Here is a 26686-nt window from a genome sequence, read left to right on the forward strand (position 1 = left end):
ATGAAATATTATCCATCATTGCAATTATTTCTGGGACAATGTATTGTCCAGCAAAATTTGTTGTTGCGACAGGCCTACATGCAATACCGCAGTTGACCACAAGGGACAGCCTCTTGTCTCATAAAATACTGAAAATAATTTTGTATTTGACCAACTTCCTTCATTTATCCCACAGGTGTCAAACTCCAGTCCCCGAGGGCCACTATCCTGCAGTTTTTAGATGTGCCACAGGTACAAAACACTGTAATGAAATGGCTTAATTACCTCCTCCTTGTGTAGATCAGTTCTCCAGAGCCTTGATGACCCAATTATTCTATTCAGGTGTGGTGCAGCAGAGGCACATCTAAAAGTTGCAGGACACCGGCCCTCGAGGACTGGAGTTTGACACCCCTGATTTATCCCCACAAATCCAGTAAAAGTTGCAATTTTTATTTTTTTTAAAAAGTGCTTTGCACACATCAGCCAAAACTGTCACTATGTTGTGATATGAGACTGAAAAATCCTCCCTGTGGTCCTACTGCCATCTGTAGAAAAACAGCCAGTTGGTCAGAAACAACCAATCAGAGTCAGGAGGATGGTTTCGGCGAGTGGTTCACACTCCTTTCCTGTTTGGTTCTGGGACTCTAACTGGAACACAGGTGAGGTGAAATGTCATTCTCAACTCCCACTTCCAAACGAACACGATTTTGCCCCTTTGGTGCGTCAATGAGACACGAGAGCCTGGATCCAGGCTGACTGGATCCAGGTGCAGGCCGGGAAAACTGCTTCAAATAAGGCACGATTTGGTGAGAAATCTTTAGATCCCATCTCCTTTACGTTCCCAGTAAGTTGTTGTATTTTCACATGCAAGAATTAAAACGTCCCCAGCTCAGTTAGTAAATGATGACGAACTAAAGCTTACAGTCAACATGGAGTATCGGTGATTGAACTAATTAAAAATGTTTCGGAGATAAAGATAAAAAAATTGTAAAAAACAGTCAGATTATTTTGGGCGTCACAGTGTCCCATACAGTCTGGAATATGCAGTGGTGAAGTTCAGGGATCCACAAAGGACACTGCGATGTAGCGGACCCCCGCAGTGGTGGGCAGGCCTTCGTGGTAGTGAGTGAGGCGGCCGGGGTGCATGAGGGCCCAGCCTTTCCGGGGGGCCTGGACGGAGCAGTCGTATCGGAGGAAGCGGCATCCACCACCCTGCATCCATAAAACACTTTACAGCTTTCACTCTATACGCACCTCAACTGAAGGTTCACTCATCTTTGAATTCAGGCAAAAGCAAAAAAAAAACAACACAAAACAGTCTCTAAAGATACAAAAAAATGTGTTATCTTAAAAAGCTTAGGCCTGACGTCGGCAACATGTTTCAAGAGGAAAACCGGGTTTTCATTAGGCCACTGATGGGCATTATCGGTAAGAAATGAAATGTTTCTGACTGGAGTTTGGCAGAAACCGATTCAGTTTTTGAATAATATTTCTTTCTAGTTTGAAAGAAACACTTTTAAAGCCGAAGTTGAGATTTAAAGCCTAAATGATATGTTCTATTACATCTGAAGGATGCAGAAAGCCATCAAAGCTCCACACCTTTTTTTTTTTTTTAAGTAAAAGTAATTTCCCAATGAGGAAAGACGTCAAACTTTAAAAGCCAACATAATCAGTCACTTACACGTGGTTTCATCTTTTTATCTCGTTGTCAGGAGCTATGACTACTGTACCTCCTGACTGTATCACGTGTGTGATGAGCAGCTTTCCCTGTCGGTTAGCATTATTGCTCCAAAATCTGTGAGGTGCAGAGTAGAAGGGCCACTGTCCGCTTACCTGGTAGTCAGTGCCGACTTGATTGAGTGCAATGTTTATAGTGAATGTAGAGGCGTCGTGATGCGGCCGCAGAAAGGGCTGCTCGTCTGGCTTATATCTAACTACGAAGGCCAAGTCAAACTGAGCCTGCAAACACAGACACACAGCAGACATAAAAACCTAAAACAAAACTAAGAACTGGAACTTCATTAATTCCATCACTTTATTTTAGCACTGCAATGCAATGTTTGCAATCACAGACATTACTGTGTCAATGTTGAATTGACACAGCATTGTCAATGCTGTTGCTGAAATTTACTGTAAATAATAGCCAATAAACTTGCCCTACATTGCTTTAAGACTGATGCAGAAAATCCCCATGAATTTGTTTCATTTGAAAGCCAGTCTGTAGTTTGGTCACAAGGTGGCGCTACAGGACAGTGCAAAGTGCAAAATCCCAGCCTGTGTCCTGTACTCTTTTGAAGTTGTCTTCATTATTACTACATGAGACTATTAACTAGTTTCACTAACTAGTTAATAGTTAGCAACTGCGGAATTATGTTATGGCAAAATTCTGACTGCAGAATTTTGCCACCACATAATGTCATGTATGCCCTAACAGAAGCTGCTTCAGGAGCTCAGCTACAGGCTGGCATGCTGCCCACGTCATTGTGCCTCATTCAAAGATGTTAAACACAAAATATTCTGTTTATCTGGAGGCTTTCCAGATTCCTATTAAACTATCTTAACAAGAAGAAGTCTTTATTTTCATAGTACAGAGCAGCAGTAATACAGTGAAGCAGTGCAAAATGGCTGCTCAGGAAGCAGCCATTTTGTTTCCATCGCTTCAACGATTCCTGTTCAGAGGATATAAAAAGGGTAAGACTATATGAAGAAGTAAAACGCTACATAGCAAGTACTTTCTGATTGACTTCTGCAGAGCAAATTCAGGAAAACCCCAAAAAAGTGTTTGTCAGATGTTGCTTTTCAAGACAAAAGATATGAGCAAAAATCCTTAGTAACGCCTTTGTTGCTTAATGTTCTAATCTACAGTAGAGTCTTATTGGTGACAGCTCTAAATTGGGATTGCTGACACGTTTGTCAGAAATGACAACAAACGTGTGAAAGAATCAAAGAGTCTAAAAGATATATTTTCATTGGTTTAGCATAGCTATGTGGAATCAGGCCTCAGTGACCCTGGACAGATCAAAGCACCACAGGTGGACGGATGTTTGTTAGCTAACAGGTCATTCATTGAGCTTAGGAGCAATTTTTGCCTGAATGATGTAAAAGTCAGCCCAAGTCCAACTCAGACCTCAGGATCTCCTACAGGGGAACTACTGAGCATGACCATTTTAATGCCTTACTCTGGTTGCTAGGAAGCAAAAGATGAGGAAAGGAGGGTGGATCAGGACTTTTGGTCCAACACTCCTCCCAGCTCGCAGCGGATCATTTAGGGTTCGGAGGTCTCACCTTGGTGTAGTACCCAGGGAACATTTTCTCTGTTATGGGTGCAACAAACTCCAGCAAGAACTTTTGCCATTCCTTTTCAAAGTTGACCTGGTTCATGTGGATGTCGATGGTGGGGACGTTCTCATAGCCCCCCTGGATTCTGGTATCCTGGGAAATAAACCAATCCAAATGTATCACTGAGGGACGGCATGGACTGAGACAACAGAGAAAACTCTCATAACACTAGCAGCTATGTCCACTCAGCCTCACTGATGCAGGTCATGCACTGTACAACGTGAAGGATGAACACATCCATGCAACAGCTTACCGTATTTCCCCCTCCTGACCACTTGCCAAAGTGTTCCATTTCTTCAACGAGATGGTTACAGGCCACATCAGTGAACACTGGGAACCAGTAAACATCTGGACACGGCTAGAGAGAAGACAGAACCGATCAACCCCGGGTTAGAGAGTCGTTTCAGTTTGGTGGGTTCTCTCTGGAATCTGGCTTCATGCTGCTTCTCACATTTTCAATCAGTTTCTCCTTAATCATGCGGGTGTAATTCTCGTGGATGTAACGTTCCTGCCAGTCCTGAAACACACAGAGACAGACCACAGAGACAGATCAGTTCAACACCATCCGTCCGTCCAGTCCGTCCGTCCGTCCAGTCAGTCCGTCCGTCCGTCCGTCCGTCCTTACCAGAGGATTTTCAAAGATCTGCCACAGATCATTGTGAAGATGTTCTGTCTTGTACTTCTCTGTCGACAGAATGCGGCCAAATGTGTGTAAATTGTTTACGTACATGAAGACACCCTGGCAAAAGGACAAGACAGAGTTGCAGGTTTAAGGTTATGGAGAAACTTTCCATGATAATGTTTAACAAAACCCTTGAATCAGAGTCTAATTTTGAATCTCTGCTCTCCCGAAGACCTTGCTGCGAACGTTGTGGCAGAAAGCCATGTCGGGGTCTAAGCTCTCTGAGGTAAACAGTTGGTAGTCCTTCAGCTCTGCCTGCAGCAGGCTCGCCTTCACCAAGTAGACGCTGGAAACGTACGGTACATTCCACAAGCCCCTGCAAAAGAATTTCAAAGCAAACACAAGGATCCGACATCAGGAAGAGACTGACAGAATGCTGCAGATTCTAAAAGACCATGACAGAACAAGGCTTTTACAAAAGGCCTGTTTTGTACTGTATTAATGTCCCTCTTTACTGATTGTAGAATCGTTGCAACTTGTCGGAGTACCTCTGTGTAAAATATAAATTTTTTTTTTAGTTTATTTGGACAGTTATTCCTCTGGTTTTTGATTCTGTGCAGCTGGAAGAATTTCTACTCTTGTAAAAATACAAGAGCAGCACAATGATCTGTGGCAGATCTTTTTATGTTTTTAAAAGTAGTTGCAGCTGGTTAGCTTCTCAAAACCTCAAATAATACCTGAACTTTGACCCCCAAATCACAGCGGAGTTGAAAATGAGGTATAAGAACGGGTGTGGAGAGAGAAGGAGGACGTTCAAACCATCTTCTTCAATCAAAATGGGAAAGGATCATATCCCGGCTTTCTAACAACACGGCCAGGAGCAGCAAAGGCAAATGAGAAGGACTAGCAGAGCTTGACACCAACTGATGAAGTCATGCAGGACATGTGCTGTGAAATATTGTATCCAGACATTGAACTGTTGGCATGTCATGATATCATGAGCAACAGCCTTCAGTCAGAGGCCTCTTCGGATTCGCTTTTAACAATCCCTCCTGCCCACAGAATCACCATCCACAACGACTCTCCGGAAATACTTGAATGATGTACTGTAAGTCCCGACAGCAAAGCATTTTCCTTTGTTATGAATAAAATATTTTTAATTGAACTGAAATATTATTTAATTATTATAATATTTTTTAAAAACTGTCTGTTTTCTGGTTTGATCCAGAAACCGGTTCTGTTTCGTCTTCCCTCTGATCGTGTCTGGATCTACAGCTGGCTTCAACTTTGACCTTCTCTCTCATCACGACTTTTCCCTCCAACATCGCTGTTTTGGTTGTTTTTTTTAATCACCACTTCAGGCGTTTCAGGTTTAGAACTTCCCAGTGGTTGGACCGATCTAAGTAAACATCATTTCCTGTCAAATTATTGATCATCAGTCTACCCAGTAAGATAGCATTCAAGTCCTTGGGGGACACCAGCAGACTCACACTCTCCGTCCTTGGACGATGTCCACGTAGTCCTCAGATCGGGCGTAGTAGCCGTCCTCGCTGAGCGCCCCCCAGAAATTGCTCCACAGTCGGCCCGCTCGAGTTATCATGGGCGCCACGATGGGCCTGGGGGACAAGTTCAGGCATGAGGGCGTGGTGACCGGGTAAATAAAGCAGTAAATAAAGTCTTACAGTTTGCGGTGCAGAAATCAAATCTGATCTTTAATTAATTTTTTTTTTTTTAAATGTACTTACAGGTTTTGCTTAATCAAGATTTTCAATGTGTTCTCGTTCTTTAGGACCACCTCAATGTCCAAGTTGAAGAAATAATCACACTCCTTGTCTTTCCGGCACATGTCACTGCAAGACAAAGCAGAGGTGCTAGGGAGGTTAACGCTTTACAGGTTTTTAACATTTCAACTACAATGAAGTTTTCTGCACCATCATCTGTAAAATGGAGTAAACAGCGCAGGCAAAGCCAGGGCCCCGGAACAGCCGGCATCAGATCTGCTCTGATTTATTGAGACCACAGACCTTACAGGTTGGTTCAGGGGTGTCAAAACGTTTTGTTATGAGTATTTGCAGGCCACATTTTGGTTCAACTTTTCTTGTAGCCACTCAACAATAAGCTGAGGATTCACACTATTTTTTAAAGAATTTAGTACTTTAAATCAACAAATAGATTTGTGTAAATCAGTGTAGATCCAAAGCTCTTTGCCTCATTACAGTAAAGATGTCACGTTTGAATTCATTTGGCCTCAAATGGGGCACAAACTGAAAAACATTTAGTCTATTCTTAGTAATAAAAATAAAATCAATTTTTTAAAATATTTCTTTTATCATCCTTTTTGTCTGGCTGTGTGTATAAAGCTGCATAATATTCTTCAAACTAGAACATTCCTGAAGAAATTTAAATGGGGCCTGCCAAAGTGTGTCTGTTAGTTGGAACTCAGTGTTCTGATGCTAAAAGTTAGCATCAATGCTAAGCTTAGCTAAAATTTACTAAATAGCATGTGGAGAATCTCAAGCATGTTGACTAGCATGGACTTACTCCATTCAGTATGTTAAAAGTAGTGCATAAGCTAAAATTAGCCAGAATGCTAATGTTAGCCTAAATGCATGTTGTCTTACATTGACCTCTTCCATTTAGTGTACTAAACATAGCTAATACATCAAAAAAATAGCTAAAATGCTTATTTTGGAGAAAAGGCTAATGCCTACTTGGGGGGACAGTGAAATGCTAATATCTCTGCTAATGTTTACCTAAGGAAAAAAGATAGCTACAATGTCTATTTTACAGTAAAGGCTAATATTAGTGCACCGCCTAAGACGAATAGCTAAGGCGGTGCACTAATGAACATTCCTGTGAGCATTTCACTGCTCACTTATGCATTGCTATGGCAGGCCCCCATAATTTCTGAATTTCTTCAAGTTTTAGTTGTCTCATTTTATAGATTATGTTTTCTACCTGTTGCTTCCTAGGTTTCCATGTAAGCAGCTTGAAAGCTTTAGGCCCTGGTTCATAGCCTCTTTGTCTCATGTATTTGAAGGGTTTTTTTTCAATGTCCTCACCCAGAATTTTGTGAATCTCCTGCTTAATAGGCCTCGTTTGTTCCAATAAGGAAGGGTTTTTGTTGATAGATTGCAGCTGCTCCCATCTTTCTAACATGTTCTCGGTTAATTTAAATCTTTGGGTTTAGAAATAAATTAAAATCACCTGCCCATATGCATGTAACTCTAGCTTTTGCAGCAGTAAAACTAAATGGGATTCCCACTCATTCTTGTTGAATGAAAGTAACTTTTAGACTTTTAGCATATTAGCAACTTGGACTAGGGGGGCTTCTATATCTATCGACGCAGGATAACCTTTCTATGCCTCCATAGTGGTTGCCATGACACTGGAAGATGTTAAAAAATGTTTTGAACATAAACTGAAACTCACAAGGCCAAGTCACGAGCATCTGCTCCACCCATCTCCTCGTCAGGCCGGATGGATTTTACATCCTGATACAGACTCCCATGATTCTGCAGGAAGGAGCTGACCTGCTGCTCATGATGAGGCTCCTGCAACAACAAAAGATTTAACGTGTTTCTTATGTACATTCACCTCTTTTCTCTGTAGACAAAACAGGAGAGACAGGAATGTTCATGTTCGCAATGTGGCAGCTTTAGCACTGCTGAATGTGGATTTACACCAGGAGTACTGCAATTGTTTCTTCCTGTTAAATACAGTGTTGACACACAAAAAATAATAATGTTTCGATTCTCTTCACACCACAGAAACACTGCGAGTGTTTCTTCCACATAAACACTTTCATTACTGAGAGAGAGTTAGAAATAAAAAGAGAATCAATGTCCCATGGAGCTACTGTTTCAGTTCAACCAAGCCAAAGAAACGGCCGCCTTTAACCCAAACTTCAGAACCCTTCACTACTGAAACATGCTTACCTGTAAGAGTCTTTAATAACAATAATGACGCCACTCTTCAGTGAACTAACTGGTTTACAGGCTGCTGGGCTTCCATCCGTATCAAAATCTGTCTTTATGTTCCCCTTTTAGAGTAGTTATAGACACCAAAATTATTATTTCTATTTGCTAAATGCCACAATAGCAAGAGAAACAAAATGTCTGAAATGTATTTATTAATGTCTTCAAAATCGTAAGTTTGCTAACTGGACACAAACGAGGGATGTATGGCCTGATTTAACTTCAGACAGTGAGGAAAAAGTTGGATCCGCCTTGGATGTGATTCTAAATCCAGGCCTCCATAGGATAATAACAATACATTGGCCATTTTATGCTATTTTGTTCTCAACGCGTTCCACTATGTAATAAATAAAAGATTTTTAACTGAAATATTTGTATCCAGTGTGATGTAGGACGTGTTATTTTTTGAGAAGTGTACATCAGGGGTAACCTGGTTGGAAATGAAGAGCTTGAGTCTGTTCTTTGGGTACTGGAGCTTCAGAAGACGTTCGAAGAAGACAGATACGAATGGCGTTGGCTGCTGAATGAAGATCCCGATCACCACCAGAGGGTACTCACTTTCCTGTAGAAGACAACAGCAGACTTCATCCGACTACTGTTTTGGGCAGACTTAATGTATTTCATGGAAAACCTGGTTGGAAAAGCTGTGGCTGGTTGAGAACTGAGCTGACCTTCAGGGATGAGAGTGAACGCAGGTTCTCGAGGCAAGCGGTGCAACCGCTCTCAAACGTCCACGAGTTGGGGACGTAGTTACCCAGATAGTTCATCTGGAGCTGGAAAACAAACGTGTTCCTGTAGGTCATCACGTCACAACTGGGGATGCACCGGTCCACTTTTCTCAAGCCGATACAGATATCTGTTCAGTGTCGGCCGAGGCCGTTCTGATACAGAAAAACAGGGCTGACTTGACTTCAATAGTCTCTTTTTTTAAAACAGAAATAAATGTACTTAATTACAAATTTATTTGATAACTCTGCACCACACACACTTAAGTACACCGATAGCCTCACAAGCTTGGTCAAACATATAAAAACAACACAACTTTAATTTGTCCGGTCAGTGCAACCAGGAGTACAACAGCCGATGTCATTTAAGCAAGAAAGGAGCTGAAACTGACAAAAACAGTAGGTTGATCAAACATGTAAAAAATTAAATGCAATAAACCTTTTGTCAAATGGTTCAGAAACTGCAATTAGTATTTCTAAATGTACTGTAAAATGAATAGCACAGAGCACAGAGCATTGAATTTGCTTTGTGCCCATATGGATCGGACAAACCCATCTAAAAATTTTTTTTTTTTCAGTACCAGAACCAGTGCATGTATTAACATTGGATCTGTGCATCTCTAGTCACAACTAAAAAAATATTTTACAGGCTACACCTCTTCTGCCAACAGACTGCTGCTCATGTATTCTGTTTAGCTACTTTGTAGTTGACAAGTCGTGGGGAAAGCGATGGAGTCCAATTGAGCAGCTTCATTCCTTTTCTCTATCTGCAGTACCTTAGTTGGTCCGTTTCCATGGAGGATGACGGGCAGGGTGTCATACTGTACATTTCTGGCCCGAACTCGACCGTCTTCAAACTTCAACACCACCTCATCTGGAAAGACAAACATAAATAGAACTGACCAGGCACAACATTATGACCGACCTGCAGCTCTGTACAGCTGAACCCGCATGAAGTTCTTCAGCCGTTTGAACCCATTTGTTGGATCCGAACAAACTCACAGGCGTGGTATGTTTACGGCACATTTAAAGGCAGCAACAGCTGACCAACATGATAAACTACCATAAAACTATGAAATATAAACATGTTAAAATAACTGCCTAAAATAAACTCAGGCAATAATTTTTTTTTTCTAAACAGAGATTTAAGGTGGTTCCATGGATTAGTTGGCTCCACTGCTGAAGCTCTGTCTAACAACAGCTCATTAGTGGACCTTCATGCTCTTACTGGACCTGAAGTTCTGACAGGACGTGTAACAGAATTAAACTGGATCCTGAAATGAACAGGAAGGCAGTGAGTGTAGAAATCAGCACAGGTTTGACAGCGTCTGTTTCTAGTCTGAACACATTCAGCTGTGTCTTGGACAGTTCACACCTGCTGAGGTGAAACTTTATCAAGACGGGCACACAGAGTGTTGCAGTAATCCTAGCAAGATATGACAAAAGCAAGGAGGTCTTATGCAGATGAGTGTGAATTTTATGGCACTATGTCACATGTGGGGTACCCCAAAGTTCAATCCTGGAGCCCCTTCTGTTTAACATCTACACTACCACCAGCTCAGGTTATCAGAAGCGAAAAGATTATTTACCATAACTACGCAAATGATACACGGCTCTACATTACGATGTCACCAGGTCATTCCAACGCCATCCAATCACTGCTTAGAGAAAGTCAATGCATGGAGGTGCTATAACTTCCTCTAGCTGAACTGAGACATTATTGAAGTCATTATCCGTGAACCATCCAGAATCAGCACACAGCTTCAGTTATTACAGCTGGAAACTAGCAATCAAGCTCAAAACCTGGGTGCAGAGATGAACTGTGACCTGAACCTTCAGAGACACATAAAGACAGTAACAAAGTCGGCCTTCTATCACATGAAGAATATTTCCAGGATTAAGGGACCAACGTCTCAGCAAGATCTAGAGAAACTGAAAAAATGTATGGTTTTAGCTTTACAATCTTCTGATCTACAAAACTGTTAGCTGGAAAACTAATAACGTTTCACTAAAGGTAAAAACACCAATAGTTATTTATTCCAGGAAGGACATTGATGGCTCATATCCTCCCAACAGAGCAACAAATATAACAGGGCGGGCTTTCAATCCTACTTTAGTGTCAGAGTGATGTGTGGCCACTAAACTAAACGGTGAAAAGCTGGTTGACGTGTTAAAAGACTCTCCTTATTTGGCCTCATTTTAAACACTCACCAAGAGCTCCGTGAAGGTTCTGGAACAATCTGCACTTTGAGTCCAGGGTGATGTTTAAGGCCTTCTGAAAATACATTTAGAAACAGTCGAGTGAGTTGAAATTATTAGTTGATTGTTTACATTTTCAGCTTATTCGTGTTTGCATGTACAATACAGACCAAAGGTTTGGACACACCTTCTAATTCAATGGGTTTTCTTTATTTTCATGACTATTTATAAGGCAAGAAATCCCACTTATTAACCTGACAGGGCACAGCTATGAAGTGAAAACCATTTCAGGTGACTACCTCTTGAAGCTCATCAAGCAAATGCAGAGTGTGTGCAAAGCAGTAATTACAGCTAAAGGTTGCTACTTTGAAGAAACTAGAATATAAGGGCTATTTTCAGTTGTTTTACACTTTTTTGTTTAGTGCATATTTCCACATGTGTTATTCATAGTTTTGATGCCTTCAGTGTGAATCTACAATGTCAATAGTCATGAAAATAAAGGAAACTCATTGAATTAAAAGGTGTGTCCAAACTTTTGGTCTGTACTGTAAATATTTATTTGTGTGTTCTTGTCCTGCATGTTGAAGTTTGGCTGAAAAAGGAAAAGTTGTGCCACCAGCAGCTTTTTAAACATCAAACACGTGCAGGACATGTGGAGTCTCATTAGTTGTAGCTGAGTGCTTTGATTAAAGGGGCTTGTTTGTGTAATTACAGTGACACACATCTTACCCTTCTAGCTGGATCTACGTAAACCTTAGTGAAGAAGAGCTGGTCGCTGTCGCTGTCTGCTCCCGTCCAGTTAGCAACCACCTCTCTGATGTTGGGCAGGTAGCCCATGAAACCTGGGAACCAAATAAAGTTCAATCACAATGGAGGTGTGGGTGCGTGTGTGTCAGCTCCACGTCGGCGGTACTAATGAGGGCTTGTAGGCACAGTTTTACAGGCTCCACAGTCAGCAATTCACCAGACTGTAAAATCTACCAACGGCCACGTCAGCAGCTTCTGTGCACACGGAACACCACTGAGACACAGAAAGTTTAAATAGACAACGCCGAATTGAATATTTCAAAGACCACTGACACACAGAGAGCGCCGAACGACAGCGACAGGTGATAAGTTTTCTACAGCAGCAGACAGCAACAAAAGTTGAACATTTTTCAACTTTCTTGTGTTGCGCCATTGGACCGAGCGTGCACATTGAAATTTCACATGCACGAGTTATGCTGCTCACTCGGCTGCAGGAGGACAAGTGGCTGTTGCCTCATCGCACAAGTTCCATGTGAAATTATTGGAAAGGGACACTTTTGAATGAATGTTTAAATCAAAACGACTTCCTTCATACTGCACGTCCAGGAATATGAAATCATTGAAAACTGAGAATCTTCAGACATGTTTGGTTTGAGACAATAAAACATTTTCTTAAACATTTTTTGAGAGCGTACCGGTTTTGGATATGGGCAGTTCTCCAGGGCAGCATAAGAACGGGGTGAGGCGTCCGAGAATTAGAAAATAAAATGTATCTTATCTGTCGGTTGTCCCCTGCACAGGTTTGCTGCTACTTGTATGTGTGTGAAGTGGAGTAAGTTTCTGTTGAGTGATGGGAAATTATAGCACCTGCTTTCAGATAGTTTCTTACAATTTTAATTGGTTGGAGTGTGGCAAGTGTGCACAACTGTGTGCATATTTATATTTCAAGCTGACAAAGGTTAGGCATGGTGATTAGATGTGATTAATCACAGTGCCAGAGTGTGATTAATCTGATTATCTGATCGATTTACAGCACTTCTTAATTTGTTACATGTAATCAAATGAAGTTTGTCAAACTTAATCTACTTGCATTTGCTTAGCATGATGACTTAATAAACTTAACACATTTACTTGGATAAACTGTTGTCTTTTTTCAGTGTAGCACATAACACAGTCTGAGAAAACAACCCATGTTTAGCCGATTTAAAGAACTAAAATATTACTTTTGTCCACCTATCATAGTTGTTAGCAGTAAGAGCCACGTGATCCAACCTGGGTGACCCACCTCCTGAACCCAGAAACCTGTTGCCCTCCCTGATATGGGGGTACTTGTCCTCCAGATGTCTGTCTGGCCAGATGAGGCTCTCTGAGGAGAACACCACCTTGTGTTTGGCCTGCTGGAACTTCCTGAGTAGCTCTTTAGGACCCGAGGCAAAAACCACGTCGTAGCTGTGCCAACGAGGGAGAGAAAGAAGGAAACATTCAAAGCTCGACTCTGGCTTCACTGTGTGAAAAAAAAGAAAAAGAAAAAAGGCTGAGAAGAGCACTATAAATGTGAGGAGTTAAGGTAGTTAAGGTGCCAGTGGTTTTGGATTCAAAAACCAGCGTTTTTTGAATGATATTGCTTTTTTCCTTTTACTATCCCAGAGATGTAGTTTATGTGTACGAAACACATTTTCAGTGAATGTTTCTTTTAAAAGGATTGTTTGGGATTTGCAGCTTTTTTTAATACAAAAATAAAACAGAGTGATTTGACCACATCTTCTGAATTTGGTCAAATGAACCTATTGGCTATAACACACTTCGGCTATAACACACTGTCAAAAACGTACAGAAAATGATAGCCATCGCAATAAAACTAAACACGGCAAATTTTACATATGCGGGACTCTTTCAACCTGGGACTCCTTTCCATTTTCCTTCAAAGCAGCCAGATGGTTTACAACTGCAATTAAGCTTTCTAAATGTCTTTAGCTGGACTTTCTCTGAAGTTGACCATCTTCAGAGAAATGTTGTTCTCATTTTGTTTTGCCCTTCACTTAGATCTGTGGAACATTCCGCTATAAAAGCAAAAGGGACAGAATAGACAAACCAGCAAGAAGGTCGATGCAGGTTAAATGTGAGAATCAGTCCCACCTGTCGATAAAAAGGATGACCTGGTCCTCGGACTTTATCTCCACAACGGCATCTTTCAGCAGGCGAACCTTCTGACCTCCTCCTGGAGCCGACATGTAATCACCTCCCCTCCACTTCTCGCCTTGGCCGAGCACCTGGAAAAACAACACAAAATAGTTACAATTAGGGTTTTCTTTTTCTTTTTTTTTTTACCTAAAGAAATAGAGAAGCTGTGACTTACTTTTACAGTGTAGTTGAAGTGCTTGGCCGACCTCAGGAAACGCCTGAAGCCATCTGTCTCTTTGGTTGCAACAGTCAAAACTAAAAGTTTATCTGGAAGAAAAAATTATGAGACGGAAGAGTGGTCAAATGGTTTGCTTCATGCCCTACAAAATATATGTTTTAGATTATAGAAAAAAAAAAGTGTACATAAACATATAAACTTATTTGTTTCAACTTTGAAATGTTGCTCGGCTGTAAATTATAGGTTCTCCTTGACAGAATAACTGGTCTGTTCACGACAGACAAAGTAAGAAACTGTTGAGCTAAGTGACTCTGGGCACAAGCACAGGGCTACGTTTGCTTTGGCAGAGAACCAGAGGAAAACACAAACCAAACTTACAGAAAAGAAGCAATTAAGTCTTGAATTGTTTTCATGTCTGCACAAGAAAATACAAAAATGTCTATTTGGTTCATTATTTAATTGTTGTAGCAATGCTTCTAAGCACTAAGTGTCATACAGTTGGAAACCTTTAAATGGTATCACATTAAATTGAGCAGTCGACTTAAGAATCCACGAAAAACTCGCCAAATCCTCTGATGATGCCAGACAAATTATTCTGCTATTGACATTTATCTCTGAGTGAACTGTGTGTAACCAAGTGGAACAGTAGATGAAGTCCTGCGGATCAGCAGGAGATTGTTTGACTAACTGTCCTGTAACCTTGTTGTCACTGTTCAAATTTCAGAACTGCTTCCTAAATTTGGGATCGTTTTTCCCCATATGCATGTCTTCCAGTGCGTTTTGATGTAGATATTTATCACTTCCGGTGTGATTAAATGTATAAAGCGTGTAATATTTGTTTTCCAGAGCTGTGTACTCTGGGCTGTAAGCAGCTGTGTGTGTGTAAACTACTTTCCTGGGAATAATACATTTGCAAAGACAGCAAAACACACCATTTATAGGAGTTTTAAAAGATGCATATAAAAAGATGAAGTTAAAATCAAAGCATGGTTTAGCACCATGCAGCTTTTAGATGTGTCTCTCGTCCACCAGTTCTCCAGAGTCCTGCTAATGACCGTGTTACTCGTGTGCTAAAATAGAGACACATCTAAACATTGCAGGACATCGACTACAACTCCTCTAAAAACTCTTGGAGCTGCCTACTTTACTCAAATGAACTGAATTTAAAATCTTTACAAATGTAACTGCAGAAAATGTAGACCTGTCTATTTTTGAAAGTCTTTTTATTCCTTTATCATTTGCTTCAACATTTTTATTTTTTTTTTTAAGTGTTATGTCTGGAGAAAGATAACCGGTGATAAGTGACATAGCAGGAGCACATAAGAAAGCGCATTTGATAAGAATGTCTGTAATACAACTGTAATATCTGAACATTGTAAACACACAGTCAGTGTGATGGGGGTTCTCTCTGAAACGGATTCAATTGGCTGAGAACTATTTCGTGTGGTCTCTTTGTTTCTTTTAGCGTCACTTCCACATAGTTCAAGTTTTGACAATAAACGACCATAGTTCTATTAAACGTTGCAGATGTTTGACGATGTAGAGAAGAAGCTGCAGGAGCCGGAGGATGTGTTTAGCCCTCGGTCCTCTGCGGAATCCCGTCCACGTCAGCGGCATGGAAGAGCTTCTCATGGCGCCGAAGTTAGCCTCTGCCAGGATCATTTTTGGGGGGGAGCCTCAACGATTCATAGTTTGAAATACTGGAAACTAAACTGGATTAGTAAATATTTTTACGACTGTGTTTTGGACAAAAAATTAAATAAAACAACTTCCTCCATTCTACTGTAATCAATTCTGGGTTTGGCATGTAGGCTACTGTCTTCAGCAAGACGCTATACAATGTTGTCTTAATGCTAAATCCTCAAAACATTGCAACTTTCGTTTTTTGTTTTTTTACAAATAAATTATTCACAAATATCTGATTTTGCAGTCAATCTACAAAAGGTCAGTCATGTTTAAACCTGTCAAGGTTGAATCACTAAAATCAGTTCAATAGTTCTTTATTACGTGTGAATCAGAAGTCAACTTCAGGTCTGAGTTCTGAGCTGAAAGCAGCTAAAATATATATTTATCACAAATATAGATTGAAAAGCTTTTAATAAAGTCCCCAGATAATGTAGTTTAGCATGAATAGTAATAATAATTCGGAATGAGGAAGGGTTGAAAATTGAAACCCGTAACGACTAAAACAGATTTTTCTAACCGAGCTGCCGCGTTTTAACGGCAGCGAATCTGCTGGAACGTTCTCTAAGCGAACCGATACATAACCGCAACTACCAGAACACCGAGCGGGTTTAACTTCACCCGGAGCCACGGAGGCTGGTGAGGAGAGCTGGACACCGCGCTGATAGACTGAGAGTAGCTGCAGCCTGAGCGACACAACCCGGTGGGAAATGTGAGCGGCGGCTCCGGCGGAATGCTCCACTTACCCTCCGGGATACGCTGATCTCCACAGTTCACCAGCGAGGAAAGTGCACATAAACACATCCATGAAAGGATGGGAAAACATACGAGTGTCATGTTAACCGGAGTTTACAGAATATATAGCAGAATCCCAATGTGTGCGAAGGCTTTCTATGTGCCGCCTGGTCCCGGACCGAGAGCCTCACTGACCGTACACCCTACTGGACGCCTCTACCACCCCCGTGTGCCTCTTCCCACCATTCCACTCTTCCTGTATTTGCAACCAACGGTCCCTTCACGTCCGTGAAAAAATATGGTAAAACTTTCAAAGTCTTGTTGTTGTGGCGTTTTTGAAATGAACACTTCTAGGTCATGATGTAAATGGACCACCCTCTCTCCACGAGTGGGTGGGATAAAAACTTTGGGGAAAGGAGGACATGATTCCTTGCACGTAGACTTCCCCACTTCCCCTCATGCGACATTTTCCTAAGGGCCGAGTGAACGCCTCATTGTTCTAATACTGGGCTTCTGTGCGAGGCAGAGTTTGCTGGGAAAATTGGTCTTGAATTACAAGAAAACGACCTAATTTCCGCATTGACTGCTTTTGCTCATTCCCCTTGATGCCATGACCAGCACTTCTTAACAAAATGTTCAAAATATCAAGTTAGACAAGTGAAGGACTACAGAGTCCTGGTCAGTGGACATCAGGTAGGCGTAAACACAATTTCAAGGGATTTTAGAGATTACAACTGTTGCGGTCAAAACAAAAATAAGTAGAGTCACACTTACAAAATAATCGTTATTGGGATGGTCCAATACCACAAAGTCACTGCTTCTACACAGCCAGTAACATCAGAACCGAAAAAAGTAGGTTGATCTCTCCACAACAACAAAAGGTCACAGGTACAAGACAGAAGCTCTTCACAAATGCCAGTTCATCTAATATTTTGCAGAACTTGTTTGTGTGAGTGTTAAAGTATGTATATTATATAGTTATTTTTAAGGTTAGAAGATACTGTACATAGGACAAAATGAATTTCTGAATTACATCTCCGTCCAGTTGATGGCGGTAATACACCACGTATGTAAACTGCCAGAAAAAAACTATAGAAGAAGAAGAAGGAGGAGGAAGAAGAGACCACCGGAAGTGTCAGCCGTTGGAGTCTACTACAACGTCAGGTGATTTCTTCTCGGGTTGACTAACAAACGCAACTGAAATATTTTGGACGTGATATTTTTGACGAGCTTCATGCTTACTTGGCGAAGAATGTCAGAGTTAAAAAGATGCGAGAAAGAAATGTTCCACTGAGTTGGTTCTCAGCGCTGGCTACTTAGCTAAGCTATCCTCCCCGGTGGAGCCTGACAACTAAACTGAATGGAACACTTTCAGTTTACCTTCAGCTGAGGAAACTGAAGCTTAAAGTTAATGCAGCTCCTTAGACTCATCGCTGCCTGTCGGAACTTGAGCTAACACCATAAATGTAGCTTCCTGAACGGAATCCGACACCTGAAATGAATGCAAGGCTTTAAAGCGACCCGTAAGCACTCGGGGTCTCGTGTTGACACGCAGACTCGCATCTGGGCTTCCGTTGTTTGAACATAAAATGTGGCTGCAGCAGAGACTGAAGGGGCTACCGGGCTTGTTGTCGAGTAGCTGGGCGCGACGGGTCCTCATCGGACTGCTCCTCTTCCTCATCTTCTACTGGTACCTGGGGGCAGAGCGCAGGTGGACGTTCCTGGGCGGTTCGGCTGTGCCCGGAGGCGCGGCGGGGGAGTGCCTCCAGAGTGAGATCCACAAGTGGAAGTCCATAGCGGATCGGGGAGAGGGGGTCTACAGCACGCACTCTGAGCCGCTGGACACGCCTTTCGTGACGGGGAACGGCCATATTCTCATCGATGTGGACGCCAACAAGTTGTGGGTGGCCTCGTCTTCACAGCCGGGCTCAGCCCCGGTTCACCAAACCGAACACTCTCCGAGGGTCAACGTCCACCTTGTGGGGAGGCGAGCCGAGGCTGAAGCTAACTTGCTGGGGTACCGGAAGGGAGCAGTGCTCTCGGTCCGGTGCGCCTCGCCGGCCGCGGTGCAGTCCGCCCGGGACTGCGTGTCCATCCGAGAGGAGTTCATCGCCCACCGGAGCCGACCCAACGTGTACCTGCAACGAATCCACATCAACAACCCCTCAGATCGGGTCGCTAACGTGGACATATCACCCGGCAGCCCAGGATCGAGGAGCAGGTTTTCCTCCAGCGTGGACACGCTCGACGACAGAGAGGTGGAGCTGTCCTCCGGGACGGTGCAGGTGGAGAACAGCCAGGTCGTGCTGGTGGTGGTGGTCACCAGAAAGCTGAAGAACAGGATCCAGGTCGCTGCAAAATCCGAGTACTCGGACAACATCCTGTCTGTGGTCTGGACCTCAGAGCCCATCGAGTCCTCGAAGCTGGAGGCGACCTTCAGCAGCCTCAGAGATGGCGCCAAGAAGGAGATGGAGGAGCTTCTGAGGGCTGACGTGAAGGAGCTGGTTCAGGAACACCAGCAGGCTTGGATGGACCTCTTTAGCTCAGGTAAGCAGCTCACTGACTCTTGTGTTTTTACTATTCTGAGCCAAACATCATCCAGATCTGTGCTAAACTGTCAGCCCATCACTCAACCCTTTATGCCTTCCTTCCAAGCTGCCTGAAGTTCTGAAAGGAGCTCGTGTTATTTATTATATTTTAGACAAATGGTGCCATTTTTCTAGCACAATCAAGTAGAAGTGCACTGGTAACAGTTTTCTGGCTGATCACTGATCTTCACAAAGCCTGACCTGCCATACAAATATTTTTTTGTCTGAAATGTTGCTATATATAGAAAGAAAGTCCCTGAGTTGGCAACTCTGGGGTGGCAGTTGTTAACTGTAGACATGCAGACATGACCTGGTGTGTGGGTCTGTCAGTGAAGCCTCTCTCACAGCAGAACAATAGAGGACAGTGGTCGATTTTTAGACCTTTGCTCAGGTGGATAAGATCGTCCTCACATTTAAGTATCGTCCGATCACCGATCTCTGAAAATTAAGGCCAGTTCATCAGTGCACTCCTCAGGGCTTCCCCCAGAGACCTTGCTAAGTTCGGTGAGCTTAGCTCGTCGTGTTTTTTGTACTGAAAAATGTAACCTTGACAGGAATTGTAAAAACATTACTGGTTAACTATACTACTGGAAGACATTGTTAACAATGCTTAAACACACAACTATAGTTTTAAAATCATCCATCCATTTTCTTACACCCTTGTCCCTAGTGGGGTCAGGAGGTGCTGGTGTATATCTCCAGCTAACGTTCCGGGTGAGAGGAGGGGTCACCCTGGACAGGTCGCCAGTCTGTCGCAGGGCATTTTAAAATCAACTAGCCAAAAAAAAAAAACCCAAAAACTAGTAAACCAAATAATTTTTTTTTGTACATCTGTTAAATCTCAAATAAGGTAATAAGCCTGTGAAACAGGCTCTGTTGTGCTGACATAAGCAGAATATCGACAAACATTTGCACACATTTGGAACGGAAACCCAGCTGCTGACCAGATGAAATTCTGTCTGTTGAATTCAGGTATCGAAATGAGAAAGATCACGGACTCCAACACGCCATCCAGCCGCACCGTGAACATCACCCTCTACTACATCCTGTCCTCCTCCACTGCGCCTCTGCTCGACCAGCGGCTGAGCGCGGAGGAGCGCGCGCGCCTCGTATCCAGCCTCAACTACGCCGACCACTGCTTCAGCGGCCACGCCACCATGCACGCCGAGAACCTGTGGCCCGAGCGTGTGAGCAACACGGCTCAGATCTTGCAGCTGGTCACGCTGTGGACCCTAACCCTGCAGAAGAGGGGCTGCAAAGTGCTGGTTGCCGCCGGCGCCCACGGGGCCATGCAGGGCATGGTGCTCAGTTTCGGCGGCCTCCAGTTCACAGAGAACCACCTTCAGTTCCAGGCCGACCCGGACGTGCTGCACAACAGCTACGCCCTGCGGGGGATCCACTACAACCAGGATCTGATCAACCTTGCCGTGTTGCTGGACGGTGAGGGGAAGCCCTTCCTGCACCTGTCGGTGCGGCAGCAGGAGGCGGCAGTCAAGCTGTACGCCTGCGAGGCCGGCTGCCTCAACGAGCCCGTCGAGCTCACCTCCGAGGTCAAAGGCCACACGTTCCCCGTCATGGTGACCCAGCCCATCACGCCGCTCCTCTACATCTCCACCGACTTGCGCCACCTGCAGGACCTGCGCCACACGCTGCACCTCAAGGCCATTCTGGCTCACGAGGAGCACATGGCAAACAGATACCCCGGCCTGCCCTTTCTGTTCTGGTTCAGTGTGGCGTCGCTCATCACCCTGTTCCACCTCTTTCTGTTTAAACTCATCTACAACGAGTACTGTGGCCCCGGCGCCAAGCCTCTCTTCAGGAGCAAGGTATAAACGGCGCTGACAAAAGCCAGCTTCACTCTAATCTGCTCTCTTGTTTGTGTCCAGCGTGTCTTCTCTCTGCTCACTCTCTCTCTGGGGCTCTTGGTCTGAAATGAGTTTGTGTGAGTGAACACCAGAGCGGGCCGCCATAGCCTTAAACACTTTCCTTTTTCCCCCTCTGTTGAGAGGTGATTGGTCAGCGTTGCTTCTGGGTAGAAGGACTTGGTGCTCTGCAGCTGCAAACAATGAAACGATCCAAGCTGAAACCTTTTTTCTAAGATCGGCAACACGTCTGGCTTCCAGCATCTCGTTGGCACACTTCCTGCTCTCTTCACGCCCGCCGTGGATTGGAAAGAAACGTTGGTTGCTGTGGAAGGACAACAAGGACAAGAAATCTTTTCCTTTTGTCGATATTTTGCTGTTCATCTCTGCCAGTTTGAGTTTGTTGGAAGAGGTGTTACATTTTTATTAAGGTCATCATCTGGTGGGTTTCTGAAAGTAAATAAGAACATCCAGAAGTCCTGGTCAACCCCAATTTTTCTGTTCTTTTCTTCCCAGCAATCAGATGTTCTTGTAATGTTTTAAAGAGGTCCTCATTTGTAGTTCTCCACACTTTCTGAAGCAACACGTCAGAGGGAGGTTTTTCTTTTCTTAGAACTCCAAGCTCTAATTTTTACGTCCCCGAAGTATAGGATATTCAGACATGTTGAACAACTGGACTGAAAATATTGGAAAACAGCAGTAAAGTTGCCAGAGAAGCTTTTAGAACTATTGATCCAGACCAGTTCAAAAGATTACTAGAATGTCTGAGTGCTTGGATGGACTGGATCAGAATCCTCCATTACTGCAGATCTGTCTGTCATAGAAACCTGTAGCCTCATGTGGAAGAACAGCCAAGTCTTCACCTTATGCATAAATGGTGTAATGTAGTCAGTAGGAGGCGCTGTGGGCTAGATGACAAGTGTTGGTGATAAACCCAGAGAAATGAAATGACACCAGACCAGGTTGGGGTTCGGTTATCATCTTTAACTGGGCTGATTGGTTCCCATCTCCGTGCCAGAATCAGCTGATCAGTTCTATAATCCAGTACGGAGTTTTACTTTCACAAGTCTTTGTGAAAAGTGCAAATATACTTCACACAACCAGACACCTAAAACCTTGTTGGTACCACGGAGTGTTGGGGCCAGAGTAAAAGATTTTTTTTTAAATTACAACAAGGTCATAATATTAGTATTATAAAGATGCAACATTACCAGATGTAAGTCAAAAAAAGTTGTTTTTTAATGAGGAAAAAAGCTTTGATAACTATTATGATCTAACGTGAGCAGCTCAGCAAGTCCCCGATACTTTCTTTAAAACTTACTCTGTTTGCAGAATTGTTTCAAAATCTTGCTGCTCATAATAATTTAACTCTGATGTGTTAAAAGATTAAGTATCTCTTCATATACTAAAGTATTACTTCACAAGTTGCTTAACAGTCCACATTTTATTTTGTGATTATTTTTTGTGGAGAAATTCTCACAAAATGACCACTTCATTCTCCTATACAACCATATTCTGGTAATATTATTACTTTATACTTGTATTGTCATGACTTTCTTGTCATATGACTTTTTGTAATACGACGTTCTTGAAGTGAAAAAGCATTCTTGGCCTGGCCCTAATACTCCATTATATGTTGGAAACACTACATATGAAATGTATTATCATTGTTACAGCTAGATATAGTTTTTCAAGAACTATATTGATTGTCTTAATGCAGACAAATCAGTTTGTTCCACACTTCTAAACTAGACACAAATGCCACACACACACACACACCGTTGATGCTCAGTGTGATCAGTGAGCTACTCTGAGCGTAACTCCTTGCGGTCTGATGAGTCGGTGCGGTGACGCTGTGACTGTGATCAGGGATCAGAACCTGGTGCTCAGGAAGTCATCTGGAGGGACATCCTCAGAGAGGATTCTGGGATTCATCAGGAGGCAGGTTGGGGTCGACATGATGGAGCCCTTCACAGCTTTTTGTTTCCTCTCTGAGGAGGGTGTAGACCTCTGGCTGTCAGTTGCTGTTTCCAGCTGTGGTGCCAAGCAGCTGGGCGGACCTGCCGCACTCTTGAGACGGGCCGGACTCTGAATGCATGAACTGCTCTGTCTCTCTGCTTGGACTCTTTCTGCTCTATTTTTTTTCTGCCTTTTTCATAATGTTTTATATTGAATCACATGATTAAATTAACAACAAACTTGTGGCTTTGGTTCTTTACTGCTCACACCCCCTCCTGCTCCTCCTCCTCTTCCTCTTCTGCCATTCTGTCTGTGTCTAGTCAGGGGTGGGGGCAGACAGTTTCCGCCGTGCCTCACCTGTTCTAACACTCCGCTCTGACTCCACCAGGTCTCCAGCAAAAGGGAAGACGACTGCCGCGACTCCTCTGAGGTCGCTTAAGCGTAGCTTCAGCGCGGGTTTGCTGCTGCTACTGTTGTTGTGGACATATTGACATGGTGGGTGGGTTGTTTGCTGTTCGTTCCGATCCTAAAACCTCTGATCTCCAACTCGCCTACTGTGCTTTATGGAAAATAACATCCAACATGGCGGAATATTGCTCAGAAATCAGCTGGGAAACCAAACCACAGGGCTGGAATTAGCAATAGCGTTCATAAAAATAATTAGTTTTACTCTGCATGAGTACATATACCGAAATTGTGTTTTAAAAAGAAAATCACAAGTTATGAGTTAGAATTGAATATGAAACCGGTCTTTTGTAGAAAAGTCTCTAGATTAAGCCTTTAAAAAAAAAAAGAAAAAAGTCCTGATTGGTTCAGACATGGTGGTGTGAGCCACCAGGTCAAACAGGAAGAGCTGAATCTATGCCAGGCGATCCAGGTGGAAACCAGCAGTTTCAGCCTTCTGTTTACCTTTCACACATTTCATTAGAACCTGCAAAACTATTGCAGCATGCAATAGTTTTCACCATTTACTTCTGTAAACCTAGCTTCAGTGTCATACGCAGGCATGTTTTCTAATGGCGTTGTGCAGAAACAAATATTTAAAAATCAAGTTATCTTTCTGGTTTTAATATAACAAAAACATACGTTGGAGTAAATAGTTTGATGCTGGTGGTAACAAAGTGCCTAAATATGAATTTAAATTCATTTTTTGTCCAGTTGGTGTATGTTGATTATCATTTTTCTGTGTAAAACACTACAGACACGACAAAGGACTGTTAAGCAAAGGTAGGGAGGGCTGGATCAGGCATGCCTGTATGGAGGATTAAACAGGACAAAATTAATACTTTAAGTCGTTAAATAAATTCACCATAAAATAAATTCTTAATCAGATGTTTACATATGCCATGAAATAATTAAAATACACACTTGTAATATCAGGTAGTTAATCAGATGTATATTTATTTCAAGGTTCCTATTTCTGAGGCATGTTAATGAAACAATCTGTCAAATTCGCCTATCAACCAAGAAGCAGGGATAACGTCGATCTACTTAACTCCACTAGTTTCCACTAGAATGCTCGGCATTCTAGCAATCCTTCGACTTCATCCTCCACTTAGTCTGGATGATCATCTGCTAATTGTACATATAATCTCTCCAACTCGCAGAAAAGCTCCTGAAAATTGTCCATTAGAGAGGCTGCCATGATTTTCAAAGAATCAATCTAAACTAGTGGAGCACAAGTTGCACCCTCTGATTTTGATATGCGAGTATGACCGATTAAAGTTATTAATTGGTATTATTTAATTAACTATCTCCATTGACTGTTATAAGTTTGACTTTTTTTTTTACCCTCCATATGTATGATTGCGTACTGGGGACAGGGCTGATTAAGACAGCAGAAGCATGAAATAGTGACAATTGTTCTGAAACATTTGGGCCCCACTTGGGGTCTGCTGGTCATAATTACAATGCAGCTTCATGTATTTATTCACAGCCAGTCCCAGTGCTGGTCTTTACAACTAAAATCTTCTGCAGAGGAGGGTCTGGGTTTTTCTTTGGAGCTTTAACAGTTTACCCATTCAATGCCTTGCTAGTTGTTCACAGGGAAACTGAACAGTTCTGCTAATAAAGTATTCAAGTAAATGAATGTAAAGCAGTGATATATCAGTACGATACAGGGCAGCGCGATTTTCTATATCAACACCTTTTTAAAATGAATGGCCTGAGTCATTTCTTGCCAAAAAGTGACTTAGGCCATTATTTTAGGAAGGCTATGATATGCCAAGTCACATAGTGACTTGTGATAAATGAAGTGTTAATGTCGTTCTGCATTGGGGTCACTGCAGACATTGACCCTAGTAAAGGAGTCGTCTCTCCAACTACTAGGAAAATAATTTCTTATTTCCATCTCAATAACAAAGTTTGTTTTTTTTTAAAATTAGCTTTGAGTCAAAGTTTGTAGTTCTGGCTTCAAAACAACATAGTTGTAGATTTGTCCGCCTTATGACCACTTTTCCATCCAAAACAGTTTGGTGCTGCATTTAACAATATCATCCAATCTGCCACTGCCAATACGTCTGAACACATCTTTACAATATGCATATTATGATAATGACCAATTTGGGACATAATGTTCAGGCCTAGTGTGAAACTACACGACAGCAGAAGCTGTCCCTAGAGTGACTAAGATTTCTCCAGGGAGAGAAAAAGTGAAAATCTGGCTCTGACAGAGAAAATGTGAAGAAATGGGACTGTGGTGAGTTCTAGACGAATTGTGGCTGTAGTTCTGTGACTGAACTGAAACATGGCGTTCAGTCAAGCTTCAAGCGGGACTCTGACGGAGAATCCCAGGCAAGACTGTTGGAGTGGGTGAACACGACTCCTTCCTTTGGTTGACTGGCAGCCACTGTCTTTAGCTTCTCATGCTAACAAAGTCCATCCTCTAATGGCACGTTAGATCGCATTTAGCCTTTTCCATCTTTTTTTTTTTAACCTGAAGCATGTAACCTTTCTCCAGTTCACCATCTTTACTTCTCATTTTCAGCATTTCTCATAACATCTAACCAACATCAGCTTTGACAAGTCATGCTCTGCCTGGTTTTTCTAGCTTTACTCGAGCTCTGGAGGTGTCTCTGAAAGTGTCGCTCGGGTTGCCTGACCCCTAGTCTGGATTTAAACCCCAACATCAGACTCACTTAGGAACTGGACCCCGATGGACAGCTTCCTCACTGTATTTGGGAAGTAGATTATTCTGGGAACGCAGGGTGTATTGAATCTTCTTTGGGCTTTTCCCCCTTCCAGACAGAACATTAAAACTGATTCCTCTGTTCACACATGGTAGTTCCACTTGGCTTCACTCTGATTTTTAGGTCCTTTTCCCTCGGTTTTCATTTTCCAGGTGATTTATTTTTGTTCCGTTTCTCTTTATGGGTTTGTTTATTGTTTCTTCTTTAATGTGAACTACTGAATATGTCTGAATGAAGAAATAAGTTAATTTATTGAACATTTGCAATAATCCCAATGCTTTGTACTTGAAGTCTTTGTGCTTATAAGTTTGATTTGGGTTTATTTTGGGGAGAATAAATCACTTATTAAAATGTGGCATTGTGTTGTCACTTTCTTCAAAATTCTTTAGCACAGAGTTTAATGTTCTGGTGATGGGACACCTCGGACAAAAAAAAAGTTAAAGGTAAAAAGTTCACGATGCAAAAAGAAGCAGCAGGAGGAATCTTTAATAAATCATTAATATGAATCTGTGGAAACTGAGTCATTTAGGTTCAAAAACCACAGGCTAGAAACTGTTACTTTCTGTCAAACTGTTCTCTTTGGTATTTCTTATAGATTCAGCTGCAAAAATCCAAGTTATTTTTCGGCATGGGGGGGGAAAAAATCTGCCAGCGGAACTAGTACTCAAGTAATTATTAATTTAAGATGGGCTTCTATATCTTGCTGAAAAGTTACATGCAGGTT

At 42.4% G+C, this 26686-nt stretch overlaps 3 protein-coding genes across 3 annotated transcripts in view; 2 read left to right on the top strand and 1 right to left on the bottom strand.

The window, feature by feature from the left end:
- Positions 1-26686, top strand: part of LOC116721371 (tumor necrosis factor receptor superfamily member 14-like) — a 1133408-nt gene that overhangs the window by 41736 nt on the left and 1064986 nt on the right. The window lies entirely within an intron of this gene.
- On the bottom strand, positions 796-16771 carry plod1a (procollagen-lysine, 2-oxoglutarate 5-dioxygenase 1a). Its single transcript, XM_032564574.1, has 19 exons — positions 16377-16771; positions 13945-14036; positions 13725-13858; positions 12874-13037; positions 11571-11683; positions 10854-10917; positions 9419-9516; positions 8589-8690; positions 8348-8479; positions 7373-7494; positions 5686-5790; positions 5431-5556; positions 4175-4316; positions 3944-4057; positions 3770-3835; positions 3572-3676; positions 3265-3411; positions 1813-1938; positions 796-1191 (listed from the first exon to the last, which is right to left on the bottom strand). Exons 1-19 carry the CDS (start codon positions 16465-16467, stop codon positions 1036-1038), a joined length of 2199 nt encoding a protein of 732 aa, XP_032420465.1. The 5' UTR covers positions 16468-16771; the 3' UTR covers positions 796-1035.
- kiaa2013 (KIAA2013 ortholog) lies at positions 17447-26318 on the top strand. Its single transcript, XM_032564619.1, has 3 exons — positions 17447-18912; positions 19926-20779; positions 23163-26318. The coding sequence occupies exons 1-3, from the start codon at positions 17955-17957 to the stop codon at positions 23211-23213; spliced, it is 1863 nt and encodes a 620-aa protein (XP_032420510.1). The 5' UTR covers positions 17447-17954; the 3' UTR covers positions 23214-26318.

Source organism: Xiphophorus hellerii, chromosome 1, assembly GCF_003331165.1.
Source record: "Xiphophorus hellerii strain 12219 chromosome 1, Xiphophorus_hellerii-4.1, whole genome shotgun sequence".
In the NCBI taxonomy this organism is placed as follows: domain Eukaryota; kingdom Metazoa; phylum Chordata; class Actinopteri; order Cyprinodontiformes; family Poeciliidae; genus Xiphophorus; species Xiphophorus hellerii.